Raw genomic sequence first — 13,903 nt, 5'->3', positions numbered from 1 at the left:
GAGTAAATCGCCTACAAGGAGATTGGTCAAGGCGGTTAACCAGACACTAAGTCGTATATATCTGTTGGGGATTGTCGTTTTTCTTTCCCGTCTTTTGGAATATATCTCGAAGCCGGCACGATGGGTACTTCCAAAAGGGGTGGGCCAGTGGAAAGAAGCGTCAAAAAAGTGCAGTCAATGCAATAACAGAACTGGCGTCAGTGGAAAGAGAAATTGGACGTCTTTGGGTGAGAGACGTCAGCTGACAACCCAAGTCTGGTAGGACGAGGGAGTTTGTGAAAGGGAAGGACGAGAAGGGAACAAATGGCCGTGGAGTGGAAGGAAAGAGAGAGAGAGGGGAGAGAAGGAGCAGAAATTGTGAGGAATAAGAGGCGAGAGATATCAGTGATGTAAAGGTAAGTACGGATACCAGACACACCACAGAGGTACATAGTCAGGTACTTTGCAATCCACCTTAGTCTAGGTACCTACGTTCACTAACTGGACAGGATTGACTGGACCGAACTTGCGCAAGGCAAAGGGGAGTCCGACTAGGAATTAGTCGACCCCGGGCCCCAAGATGGTGCGTTCCTGGATCCTCTCTGGGAGGGCTGCACCGTGTGGGCCGTTACCCGAGAGTATGTGAGTGGAGGTGTGTGAACTGATACGGCCCAGTTGATGGAGACTAAAACACCGTTTTCCGCAAGGCAAGGAGAGACTGCTCTCTCCGCAAATGTGGATGTCCCCAGATAGAGAGAAAAGGAAGCGCTTCCTAGTCGCTCTGAGGCACTTCGTCCACAGTTCTCCTAGGATACGAAGTATGTACATGTCATAAGAGACGAGACCGCAAGGGCAGGGTGCCAGCTACGGATATCCCACCCGATGACTATGGAGCATTCGTACGGATGCATACACAGTGGGCGCTGTCAATCTGGAAGCAGAGAACACATGACATTACGCAAGATTCTGGCCAAGTCAAGTCGAGACGAGGCGCGGCCCTCGGGACATGCAGGGCAGGGCATGACTATGCGATTGCAGGGTGCATGTTGACAGGCAAACAGGGGTGACATCGGCAAGGGAGTTGAACTTCCATCTCGTACGCGGCATTTGCACGGCAGTTGGAGGGGACGAGAGGGTGCGCGCGCGCTTGGGAGTGCGTGGTGTGCGTGCGTGTGTGTGTGTGACCAAAGGAGCTGAGAGATGGGATTTCTTAGTTGTAAGGAGAAGGGCCAGAGAAGAGGCAGAGAACCCAACAGGGCAGCAAGGGCCGCTGACAGGCACGGGATGACATTGAGGTGAGAAAGAGAGGACGATAGGCGGCAGGGGTAGACGAGGGACTACCTATCATGGTTGGAAGTACGTACTGGCAGAACGTATGTACTGCAGCAGATCAGGGAGCCACGACGCAGGGGCTTGCATGCGCAAGGGGTGGGGATCCAGGTTCCAGGTTGCCCGAAAGGCACAAACTTGGAAGTACGTACTGTTTTTCAAGTCCCCCCTCTCTTTCCAACTTCCCATTTCCATTTCCATTTTCGAAGCATGGGCGACGACGATACGGATTACTTGACTAGATACCATGCTGATGCAAGGCAAGGGCCCTACCTACGATCCCTTCAGGCCTCCACGATGCCGTGGCCGCGGGTGTTTTTTCTGGCCCTTATCTGTCTCTAACACAACTCTGTCGGTCTGTCGGTCTCTTCCACGCCCTGCCTTATGATGCGTGACCTTCCTGGCTCCAATGGCACCTAATCCTGGCTGAGCCTGGCGGTTGTGAAGCTGATTGGTTGTAAGATTCGTTCGTACCTTGCAGGTGTGAGCTGGTGTCGTGGAATGGCCAATGCTGGGCGGATAGTCAGGGGTTAGCACTTTACACTTCACACAACCTAACTTAACGCCATCGACCATTGCCAGCTACCACGCCGTACGCACACCGGGTCAAGGCTCATTTAACAATGGTGTCGCCGACTCGCCGTTATTCATAGCATGCCAGCAGTCATGCAACGAAACACATGGCTAAAGTTGTGTGCCAAGTCACGAACAAGCACTTCTGCTGTACAGAATACGGAGCACTCTCTAAGACACGACACGCAAAGGGAAGGGTATCCGAAGAGGGGAAACTTTATGGCGCGCCCATCCAGGGGATGATTCCAGGAGTGCTTCTCTTATACGATGTAGCCGTAGCCGACGTGTCTTTTCTTAGACCTGAACTCTTTAGACGACGCCGAGGCACAGGCAAAGATGGTGTTCTTGTGTTTCTTGTCTGTTCTTGTCATTTCCATCCACCTAGATATCAATAGCATTTGCGCGTATCCTGGGGCACAGTCCGTCTGTGTCGGTACGAATATGTCAGAGCCAACACCCACCCGGGGTTTGATTGACAGTGCTAACTGCACCGACAGGATGTTCTCGTCTGTCCAGTGGCAGGCACGCAGGCTGCCAGCGAGGGAGGGAACTTACCTTACCTAACGCCATACCTTACAGGTAGGCGTAGGTATGTGAATACCTACGTTGGAAGAGGAAAGAAAAAACGATCTGAGAATCCACTTTTTCAGAAAGCCTCTGAAACAAGCCGCTCTCAAGTCCAAGGCTGCGCTGAGCCAATCAAGGCGGAGCCCCGGCGGAGCTTCTCACGGGTGACGGGGATGCTTAGGTAGCGGCGCTGGACCACTAGTGTACGTACTTATGATATCCTAAGATACGCTGCAGGTACCTCAACCGGCCGGCTGCGACTGCCCTACTGCGAAAACAACCGATGCCCTACCCTGTTTTTCCCCATCATCCCACCATCCCACCAACACTGCAAACTTCTGACTTGGCACCACCGGCCTTGATCTCCGAACAGCCAATCTGTTATTAAGATACGCGTCCAATCGCGCAAGTCGAGATGGAAAGACGCAGGAGCTGGTACCTGTGCGTCTCGGTCCTGTCACACCAAGGAAGCACCGGTGGAGGCCCGCAGCCACCACCTACCTATGCAGTCGAACATCTCCATGGCCCCGAAACTGAGGGCTTGAACCAATCTTACAGAGCGCATCCAGGACACATCCAGGAAACACTCCCACACCACTACACAAGGAGTTACCGAATGCCCCATCGATCGGGTCCGCGTCTCATCCGCATCTTCATTGCCCACTGTCTTTGCGCCCTTCGTCCGGTCTTCTGATACCAACCCAGGCGCCAGATCACTGCACAACATCGTCACACTCGACTAAAATAGCCAGAACGAGCGACTCGCCGCCCACTTCACGCCTGTCTGAAGCAACCTGACCCGATCCCCTCGGCTATACTTGTCCATCTGCGACGTGCCGTGTCTGGGATCAGTGAGATGTGGTCGACCACACGGCGGGAGAGTGGGGGTTGACGCACGGCGGAAGCCAACGAGAACCAACGAGAACCAGGCCATTGCACAACGCAGCATTCTCCCGAAGAAGCGGCGTGGCGGCGTAGCTTTGGGGCTGATGCGAGATGCGAGCAAACAACGAAAACAAACTGCGATCGGCCTCAGTCACTGCCTGAACCACTGCAAGGTATCGTCATCTGGAGTCACACAGATCCCCCGGCCCGCCATACCTTTGCCAGCTCAACTCGCCCGTATCCCGCTAAAGATGTTTTCCTTTGCCAAGAGTCAATGCTGATTGTCGTTCCGTACATTCCGCATCGGTATTATTACGGTGGCCTTTTTCGTGTTTGTTTACTGTGTAAGTGAGCGAACTTCGGATCATCGGCCACCTAGGCTACTGACTGGCCATGTGTGGCTATGTAATCCACGCGAAGCTTCAATCGCGACAGAAAATATGCCTTGATCCTTACTGGTCTCCAACATATTTCTTTTTGTCTTTTGCTACTTCTCTTTTCTTTTTCCTTTTTCTTTTTTTCAACCTTCTCCGCCCAGCCTATCACCAGCCTCAGCTCGGAGGTTTCAACGCCCACCAATCCTGGGGAAACTGAAAGGGTACCTAGGTTGGCCAAACATGCTCCCGTCAATCATTCTGTGTACGTCAAGTGCGCTGCTGCGCTTCCAGAATATCATTGTCAAGCCGCAGAAATCGGCAATGCCTCGTTGCTAAATTCCAAGTCGGTTTCTAGTGTGACACTCCTCGGAATCTGACCGGCGACAGCAAGTGTTTGCCATTTGCTGTCGTTGCCGTCTACCGGCGTGCCTACTTACCTATACCTAGCAATGCGCGTATACACGATACACCAGAGTCCCCTCGCCCTGGGCTCTTGGGATGACGTTTCAGTCGGGTACAATTTCTGAATGTTGCATGATCGATGAACATGGGATAAGTCATCTTCTCGGTCCTCGCCCGCGCGGGCCTTGACTCAGACGATACAGCGGAAGAAGAAACGCCCCAGCCTCAGCGCGAAATTGATTTGTAGATGGCTTCGTTCACTAGCAAGCCGACGTCCAGTTGGGCTGTTTCGCGACTACAGGTTGACCGTTCGCCGCAGCCACTCCGCCGCAGCCATTGGATCGCATTCTGAGACGAGTGAGATGGTAGACTTTGGAGATCCCAGCGGGTCCAGTCTATCAACGCAACGCTGGCGGACATGCTGTCTGTCCACACATCCTTCCGGCTGCCCTGGCTGCCTTAGCACGTCGATCTCCACCTCAGGGCACTGGTTCCAAACGTGCTCACGATTAAGAGAATCTGAAAGTTTCATGCCATTGCCACAGCGAAGCATGCGGCTTGTGGTGTGCGTAATATATTGCGAATCCTCAAGTGCAGAGTCGTAGTCCTGTCTCGAATCGCGGCTTGGTCAATCGCTGCCTCCCTTTGCTGGCCCAGGCTTTGTATGTATCCCTGAGAGCGAGGCACATCAGCTTACCATGCCTCAGCCCTCGAGTCTATCCTCTATGGGCCGCTATCTACCGCCTACATCCCAATGATAGAAGAGAGCTATTTGGGGTCTTCAGTGCGATTATCTTGACAACACTTCAGGGTGGCCAAGCAGTCCCCTAGATCCCTGCCATTGTCATTCCAGCGCACGGCATGACGTTCGGATACTAATAGACTAGTGTGTATGGACATCCATTTCAATTTATCGCAGCAATCCACGCGGTACTGCCCTCTTCAAAGTTCAAAGCCCTCTTCAAGGTTATGATGATCCATTGAATGAGCCCCGGTGCCCGCCATTAGCCTCAGTGATCTGCAACCGTTTCCTGGTGTTTCCAATTGTTATCAGTTGCTTGAACGGCCCGTTTATCCTCAGTGATATTGCGGCCAGTCGACCTAGCGCATAACCAAAACATATCGCCCTGACAGGAAACGCATCACGTCTGCTACGGAAACTTTGTCTGAAGATCTGGACAGCTCAAACCGTCTGATTGCGACAAACGGTCTTGGTCTCCCGTCAGTTGCAATTGGATATTCCCTTCGGATCTTTCTATGATTGCAGTCGTACTACCTGCGAGCTCATGTGTCAGAAGTCCTCCATTTCGAGGGGCTAATACGCATGTGCCGCTGGCCAATCACTCTGAAATGTCAAGATATCTTCTTGCTCGCGCCGCCACGGGCCTGCCGCACCATTACGAGAATGTCGGATAAGCAAGTCAAGTGAATATTGATTGGAGATGAAGGCGACAGAAGAAGAAGAAAGGCAAGGTCCACATCGGGGACAACCCCATGCCATGTCTCCAGTCTTAACTCCACACATTGGCAAGGATCTGAAACGCAGCTGGTGGCTATTTTGCACCCTGTTGACTCGCACAAAAGCTACTGACATATCCATGCCCAACGGACTGGACTGACACGGCCAACCCAATCTACTTGTTGCAGTTGTCATTAAAATCCCAGCTCATCCTCGTCGTTGAGACCGCAGTCATTGAGGGCGGCCTGCTCGCCCAAGTCCGCCAAAACCCTGCGAGAGCATGTCTCGCTGCTCCGGATAACCCGCCGGCACCCGTCCCGCATCCTAGCTCCTACAACATGGCTTCCCAATCGGGACTTGCCCAGAACCCGTGGCCAGTTCTCTGGACCCATGCCAAGCTCGTCAATACCGTCAACTCCGTCAATTCCCGCGATTTCAGCGCCCGAGTTTCTCTTGCGGCTGCCATGATCCTCGTTTTGTGTCCTCTTCCTCTTCCCCGCCAGTCGTCGGCCCACTTGGTCACCATTTGACTCACCCGTCGGTCTAGGACTTGCGAAAACCAGAGCCCCGGTTTTGTCGGCTCCTTCCGTGGTCGAATTCAGCTCCGATCGATCCGCTAGGACCCGGACGTCACTGATACGTCCTCCGCTTCGGCGCCGAGGTAGGGCTTCTCGGGTGAAGTCTCCTTGCCTTCTTGCCAACGGGCTGATTGCAATCCATTCGCTGATGCCTTCTTCCCACCGAAACCCTGTAAAGTTGCCCTTGGCTACAACCATGCCGTCTTTCTCGGCCAGGTCTTTCTTCAACGTCTCTGCAAAGACAAGATCGCGTAGATCGTTTGTCTTGTGGGCCAAAACAAAGGCACCGTTGCCTCTCAATCTTGCGAACCCTGGCGTTTCAAGGGTATCGATGAGTTCGCAGACTTTGGCAAAGTACGAGTTGGATGGCTGGCCGGTGGCTCTCCCACAACAGTGAGCAATCGAGCAGGTGAAGTCGACGGTGGTGTCGAGAAGCTGGCTGTCATTGTTGCCCGTGCTTGGGGCTCTCCCCAGGCTCAGACCACGTCCGAAGCCGTCTATCGCCGCCTTCAGTCGGAGCCGAGTGGCTTCGTGCGCCGCTCTGGGGGATAGAGACAGAAACAATGCCAGTAGAAGTGGGAACGCGGCTTCCTTGCTACCGACACGACTTCTCACCAGTCTCAATGCTTGGTGGAGAATATGTACTACCGCTCTCTGGGTCCGACTTCTCGAACTTGCACTGGAACCGGGTGCAGCATGTCCGAAATCCTGCGAAATCATAGCCATGGCTGACAATGCACCAAGTACACTCATCAAAGTGAGCATGGCTGATTTTGATTCCGTTGTGAGCGCTGAGGAACGCCTTTGACGTCTCGGGTAGGCATTCATACACAGGATTGCAAGTCCGGTTGATGCGAACTCAGTTGCAGAAGGGCGTGCTCTTTTCTCGAGTACAGCGCAAGCTGCTATACTCCATAAGCCACCAAAACCTCTCCCTGTGACCATGTCAAAGGGGAGCCGTCTACGAACCAAAAGTGAGGAGAACGTTTCGAGCAAGTGAGATTCCACAACTGGATCCTCTGCAAGGTTTAACAAATAGGCTGGCAGCTGGCCTTCTCTGTTGACTCTAGGCGTATCTCTTGATTCCAGGGGCTTGCAGTAAAGGAAGCAAATCATAGCTTCCGCAAGGCTTGCTGTTTCGTGTAGAAATTGCATGGCCTTGCAATAATCGATCAAGATGCGAATAAACGAGACATCGAGCAGACCCTCCCCAATGACCCCTTTGAGAATATGGATAGCATGTGCCCGTAGGAGTGTACGCAAGTGACTCCAGCCGTTGTCGGTGGCTCCAAGGGTCTGTAGTTCGTCGTACACGCGTAAAGAATAAGCCATTTGCTTGATAGAGGACACCGGCCCGTTGTTCACAGCCTGAGATTTCTCCCAGTTTTCAATCTCTTGCGCGCACTGAGGCACTCTGTTCAGGCACATCGACAACAACGACTTCTTCCCGCCTGCAGGATGGTTGAGAATCGTCGAGCGTAGGAGAGTATCCAGGTCGTGTAAAATACCCTCGTAAATCTGGTACCTTCCCGGTGGCAGTGTGCCTCTGAGACGCATTAATTTGGATGTTGAATTGTCGAGTGGCCCGCGTCTCGTAGTCTTAAAGCGCATACAGCTGCTCCCTGTCTCGTGGCATTCTGGTTGGTCAACACTCGGCGATGTTGTAATATGGTGCCTGGCTTTGCGAAGAATTGGCGTTGAGACGCTAGGCATTCCGGAAGCACAACTTTTCGGCCTTTGTCGAAGACTCCTGGGTCGGATAGTAGATTTTGATGCCATACTGCCGTCGTCTTCCGAGGAGTCAGCCAACTTCATGGAATATGTACGGCGCGGGCGCTGTCGTTTTGCCTTAGGGAAGTACGCTTCGACTACAAGGCTCGGCTTTTTGGCCGTTTCGCGATCTAGCGCATCTTTGAGGGCTTCATTCTCAGGCTGAGTCTGCCCGCAAGCAGCTCTCTCGGCTATTGCAACCTTCCGTAGCAAAGCAATCCGCGACTGAAGAGGGCGTAAAAGTCTTTGGCATCTCGAAGAAGTCCAAGGCAGGCCAGAATGGCCGAGGGGTCGGTTTCCATCTGTTTCTGCCCTGGTCTCTCTTCTCCGGTTCTTGTTGGTAACCTTCGCCATTTCTGGTCCACCAGTCTGTCCACTCATGTCGAAGTTAATATTCTGTTGTCGATAGTGCTGGGGTTAAAACATTGAATAATATGTGCTTTTGACATATGAGAATCCGCAGGTGTACGTTATTGGAGGATAGCGGAATGGTTTTGCTGCGTCGCTTGGTCAGTGTCAACGTGGATTGGTGTTGACGACTACACAAAACCGAAGCTGCTCAGATACGCAGTATGAGAGTAAGCTGGGTAGTAAGTGTGCTCGAGTGCTCGTAAATAGGCGTGTGATGTCAAGATAGCTGCTAACTAGAGCAATAGCGAATAAGGGCGCAGTGTGCTGATGTTAAGAACTTAGCTCTTGGTATGCTGAGTAGTTGATGAGTGAAGCTGGGATGGAATATGTCCAACACATTGAATGTTTACAAACTCCCCAATCAGGTATGGTGTGTACATAGACAAGGATTGTGTTGTCACCAAAAGGGACTAGACCACAAAGCGCAGCGCTAACTGGATGGTCACGTGTCTGTAGCGCACCTCAGCTCGAAAAACTTGGAGTATCCCCCCTTAGAGCGCCTTACGTAAGAACGGCTGAAGGGAAGCAACTTGCATTAATGGTCTTGTCCACCGCGGTGTAATCATGGTTACTGAGAACTCGACATGTCTCAGAAAGCGTTCAGCTGTTATTTCGGATAGATACTGTAAGTAACAATCCTGTACATGGACAGATACAATACGGGTTGTTTGACCCTTCAGAGGCAGAGAAGGAGGCACAGAGTTGATAAGGTACAGACTCTGGTGAGAACCGGGCCTCGCTACCGGAGGCTCTGTCAGGGCTCGCTACCTTCCGGGACAGCTTAGGGAGAACCGACGACAACTGACAGAGCTCCCTCAAGCGGAGTGGGCCCGAAAAAACCGACAGCTCCAGCTTTGCCGGGCCGGTGCATTGCCGTCAATTGATGAATGACAACGCGACTTTTTTTCTGCCGTGAATTTTTTTCCCCGATCGTTCCCAAACGGCACTCTACCCTCTCACCTTTTCTCTACCACCCCCCTTTCGATCCGCAACTGGCCGTTGAGTTGGAACCCTCCCATCCTCTCTTAGGCCGCCGAGTATTCCTTTCTGCCACCCGTCACTTCGGAGCTGCGCATCTATATTCCACAGACCGCTACTTACACCGTTCTACCCTATATTAATTGTGTATCTGCATTGATTTGTGCGATTGCTCAATTCTTCCCAACCCTCTCCACTTCGAAGCTTCGATTATATATCTATCCCCTCTCAGGATTTCTGTCCGTCGAGGAATATAAAATCCAGGTCCTTCTGGTATTTCTGCTTACATCGAGTACCAATGTCCCAATCCGATCAACCCAAAGGCAAAGGTACCAACTATCCACAAGCAAAACCAAGATACGCAATGCAACCCTTAAACAGTTCCAAGCTAAACTTTGAGTCCTTCCAGAAAATGCCGAAAAGGAGGTAGCGCCCCCCATTGAAGCCGAGGCCGAGCTCCAGGCTGAGGGCGAGATCGATCAAGGCCTAGACGGTGAGTAATGCAAGCTTTCATGGGGTTGGGACGTTAAATGCTGATACATAGTAGCCTTGGTTACCCTTACGATCAAGCTTCCCAACGAGCCCCGTCAGATGCAAATTACGGTTAGCTGTGCTAAGTCCACTCGCGGATACATCCACTGACCAGTTTTGTACAGGTGTCCCCACAAGAGCAGGTTCACGAAGTTCGACAGTCCATCATCGACCTCCCTGTGGCATTCCAGTACACTTGCTTCCACCTGGAGCACCGCGGCCAACGCATCAATGATTTCCTCCCGATATCCGAGATCGAAGGCCTTGTCGAAAGCCCTGAAGTCACATTGGTCGAAGACCCATACACGGAGAAGGAGGCCCGTATACACCTCGTGAGAATCAGAGAGCTCATTGGTGCCGCTGGAGACCGCACCGACGCTGTCCAGGGCATTCTCCCCGGTCTCTCTCTGCTTGATAGTGTCTTGCCTCCATCCGAGGAACAATCCAACGGAGGGCAGACGGAGGTTGCCAAAGAGACAAAGGAGGATTACAGCTTTGGGACCCCGGTTCCAATCTCAACTTTGTTGCCTCCCGTCGAGGAGGAAGAGGCACCCAAGACGGTCAAGACCATTACTCTTTCCCCGTGGAACCCGCCGCCGCCTCACCTCAAGCAGAAGGGTCATCTCTTGTACCTGCTTGCTACTACTAACGAGGGTGAGCAACACCAAATCACAGCCCATGTTGGGGGGTTCTTCATCAACAAGTCCTCCAATGCCAAGTTCGATCCTTTCCCTCGCCCTGCACCCAAAGCCGCTTCGAACCACTCCCTGCTCGGGCTCCTCGACCAGATCTCGCCGTCTTTCTCGGCATCCTTCCTCAAGCTCCAGGAGTTCAACAACCGCAAGGACCCGCTGGCGACTTTCCAAATCACCAACGCGATACCCTCTGCGCCATGGATCGTGCCGTCATCCAACTCTCCCCTCTCCGCTCACACCCCTGACTGGACACGTTCCCAGGAGACGTATCTCATTGCAGGCGCCGACAACACCGACACACTGAGAGACTGGAACGAAGAGTTCCAATCCGCGAGGGAGCTTCCCAGTGAGACCGTGCAGGACCGAGTTTTCCGTGAGCGTCTCATGTCCAAGCTCTTCGCCGACTACAACGACGCGGCCACTCGTGGTGCTGTGCTCGTTGCCCGTGGCGAAATCCCTCCGCTGAACCCTACGGAATGCAAAGATGCCCAGATTTTCGTTTACAACAACATCTTCTTCTCTTTTGGTGCTGATGGCGTGAAAACCTTCACTTCTGAGGGAGGCGACGAGGCAGCTCGTGTTGCCACTGGCAAGGACGTCGCAGGAGTGAGGCTAGTGAATCAGCTTGACATTGAGGGTCTCTTCACCCCTGCTACGGTTGTTATTGACTATCTTGGTAAGCGTATTGTTGGCCAAAGTATTGTCCCAGGAATCTTCAAGCAGAGGGAGCCTGGCGAAAATCAGATCGACTATGGTGCCGTGGATGGCAAAGAGAACGTTGCGGCGGACGAGCGATTTGCCGACGTTTTCTCCAAGCTGTCTCAGGCTATCAAGGTCAAGAAGCATGCTGTCTGGGACAAGGATGGCAAACGATTCGATCTCGAAGCCAGCGTGGAGACCAAGGGCTTGTTGGGAACCGACGGACGCAAATACGTGCTCGACCTGTACCGTGTGACGCCACTGGATATTGACTGGCTCGAGGAGGAAGGTGATGTCGAGTACCCCCACCGTATGGCCGTCCTTCGTCCGGAGCTGATTGACTCATACGGGCGGAAGAAGATGAAGGCCTGGGTTGACGAGGAGCTGGCACGCCGTGGGCAGAACACCAAGACTGCGACTGACGAAACTACGGCTGAGCCCAAGAAGAGCAAGGATGCCTCCGCGAAGGAAGAAGACAGCGATGACAGTGACGAAAGCGACGACAGCGAGGAGAGTGAGAGTGAGAGCGAAAGTGAGAGCGAGAGCGAAGAAGAGTCGGAGGTCAACAAAAAGGAGGTCAAGGCGGAGAAGCCGAAGACAAAGGAGGCGGAGACACCGAAGGAGTCGACAGATTCGAAAGATCACATCGACCTTTCCAAATTCGCATTTTCGCTCAACCCCGATGTCTTCAGCGGTCAGGTCCCCCAGACTGATGCCGAGAAGGAGGAGATGAAGAAAGACGAGGAGGATGTTCGTCTTGCATCCAAGTACCTTCGCGACCAGGTCATTCCCGACCTCGTTCGTGAGCTTACCGATTGCGACATCAGCTTCCCTATGGATGGCCAGTCCCTGGGTCGTCTCTTGCACAAGAGAGGCATCAACATCAGGTACACTGGAAAGGTGGCACAGCTCGCTTCTGAACCTCGCCTGCAGTGCCTGAAGGATATTTGTATCCAGGACATGGTCGCTCGTTCCTTCAAGCATGTCGCCTCAAACTACCTCAGACACCTGCCGGCACCTTTCTCATCAGCCTGCATCTCCCATCTTCTTAACTGCCTCTTGGGTTACAAACTGAGTCCCAAGCCGGCGGCCGAATCTGACGCAGTCCTGAAGTCGCTGTACACTGATGCCGATCTATCCTTCGAGAAGGTCACCCCAGAGTCCCTCCACGAAAGCATCTCCCAGGAGACCTTGAAGAGATACCGGTACAAGCTCGATGCCGACTTCTACAACAACCTTAAGCCTCTGCAGGTGCTTCGTGAGATCTCCCTCAAGCTTGGTTTCCAGCTGCAAGCAAAGGAGTATAACTTCACAGACAAGCCGGTTGAGCAGGCTCCTGCGACCAACGGTACCCCTGCGACCAATGGACAGACCAACGGGGAGGGAAACAAGAAGAAGAAGAACAAGAAAGCGGCAACCAAAGAAGCGGCTACCCCAGCCCCGGCCCCTGCTCCCAACACTACATTCACAGCAGACGATATTGTCAACGTTGTGCCTATCGTAAAGCACTCCTGCCCCCGCAGCACTCTTGCGGAGGAAGCTCTGGAGGCCGGCCGCATCTCTATCATGCAAAACCAGCGCAAGCTTGGCCAGGAGCTTCTTCTCGAGTCTTTGTCTCTACACGAGCAGATTTACGGTATCCTTCATCCCGAAGTCGCCCGCGTCTACAACACCTTGTCTATGCTGTATTACCAGTTGGATGAGAAGGAAGCAGCCGTTGAGCTCGCCAAGAAGGCCATTGTTGTCTCCGAGAGGACTGTCGGTGTTGACTCTGCCGAGACCCTGCTCAACTACCTCAACCTCAGCTTGTTCCTCCACCAAGCTGGCGACAGCAACGGTGCGCTCATCTATGCTAAGCACGCGCTGAAGCTGTGGAAGATTATCTATGGCGCCGACCACCCCGACTCCATCACAACCATCAACAACGGCGCTGTCATGCTTCAGCACCTCAAGGCGTACCACGAGTCCCGTCTGTGGTTCGAAGAGTCCCTCCGCATCTGCGAGAGTGTCTTCGGCAAGAACTCGATCAACGCCGCCACCCTTCTGTTCCAACTTGCTCAGGCTTTGGCTCTGGACCAAGACTCTAAGGGAGCCGTCAGCCGCATGCGCGAGTCCTACAACATCTTCCTCGGCGAGCTTGGACCCGAAGACAAGAACACCAAGGAGGCCGAGAGCTGGCTCGAGCAGCTTACGCAGAACGCCGTTTCCATTGCGAAGCACCAGAAGGATGCGCAGGCTCGTCGCTTGCGCGCAGGCATTCGCTTTACTCCTAAGGGTGCGCCCTACCAGGCTTCCGCTACTGCTCCCAGCGTGTCCGCCGGACCGAGCAGCAGCTCGCAGTTGGGCAACCCTTCAGGCATGGATTCGCGCAGCATCGATGAGTTGATCAAGTTTATCGAGGGCACTGACCAAAGCAAGACTTCCAAGGGAAGACCGAGCCGAGGCAACCCCAAGAGGAGGGGCAAGTCTTCGAAGTAAAGAGAGGAAACATGACGTCGCAACCGCCTCCAAGCTTCAAACCCTGAATGATCACGCCAGGCGGTTTCTCTTTGGCTGTAGTGGACCAGTCGCTCGCGTTTGAACCTTTGAACCCTTGAATCTCTGGCGATGGCGCCTAGGCAGGCATTTGTACTTGTAAACAATCGGACGGGAGTAGGAAAAGCATTGATC

At 53.3% G+C, this 13,903-nt stretch overlaps 3 protein-coding genes across 3 annotated transcripts; 1 reads left to right on the top strand and 2 right to left on the bottom strand.

The window, feature by feature from the left end:
• Positions 1-1,581: 1,581 nt before the first annotated feature.
• Positions 1,582-2,258, bottom strand: CPAR01_15085 (uncharacterized protein; the record flags this gene model as incomplete). Its single annotated transcript, XM_060499335.1, has 2 exons — positions 1,582-1,890; positions 2,148-2,258. 2 exons carry the CDS (start codon positions 2,256-2,258, stop codon positions 1,582-1,584), a joined length of 420 nt encoding a protein of 139 aa, XP_060341767.1.
• Positions 2,259-5,765: 3,507 nt separating this feature from the next.
• Positions 5,766-8,300, bottom strand: CPAR01_15084 (uncharacterized protein; the record flags this gene model as incomplete). The annotated part of the gene is made up of 1 exon (XM_060499334.1): positions 5,766-8,300. One exon carries the CDS (start codon positions 8,298-8,300, stop codon positions 5,766-5,768), a length of 2,535 nt encoding a protein of 844 aa, XP_060341766.1.
• A 1,306-nt stretch (positions 8,301-9,606) lies between these two features.
• CPAR01_15083 (uncharacterized protein) lies at positions 9,607-13,711 on the top strand (the record flags this gene model as incomplete). The annotated part of the gene is made up of 4 exons (XM_060499333.1): positions 9,607-9,637; positions 9,718-9,801; positions 9,856-9,911; positions 9,965-13,711. The coding sequence occupies 4 exons, from the start codon at positions 9,607-9,609 to the stop codon at positions 13,709-13,711; spliced, it is 3,918 nt and encodes a 1,305-aa protein (XP_060341765.1).
• Between the last annotated feature and the right edge of the window lie 192 nt (positions 13,712-13,903).

Source organism: Colletotrichum paranaense, assembly GCF_030867605.1.
Source record: "Colletotrichum paranaense strain IMI 384185 chromosome Unknown Scaffold_18.1, whole genome shotgun sequence".
NCBI classification, from domain to species: domain Eukaryota; kingdom Fungi; phylum Ascomycota; class Sordariomycetes; order Glomerellales; family Glomerellaceae; genus Colletotrichum; species Colletotrichum paranaense.
Note: the sequence above shows the minus strand (reverse complement) of the source record. Positions and strands in the feature narration are given on the sequence as shown.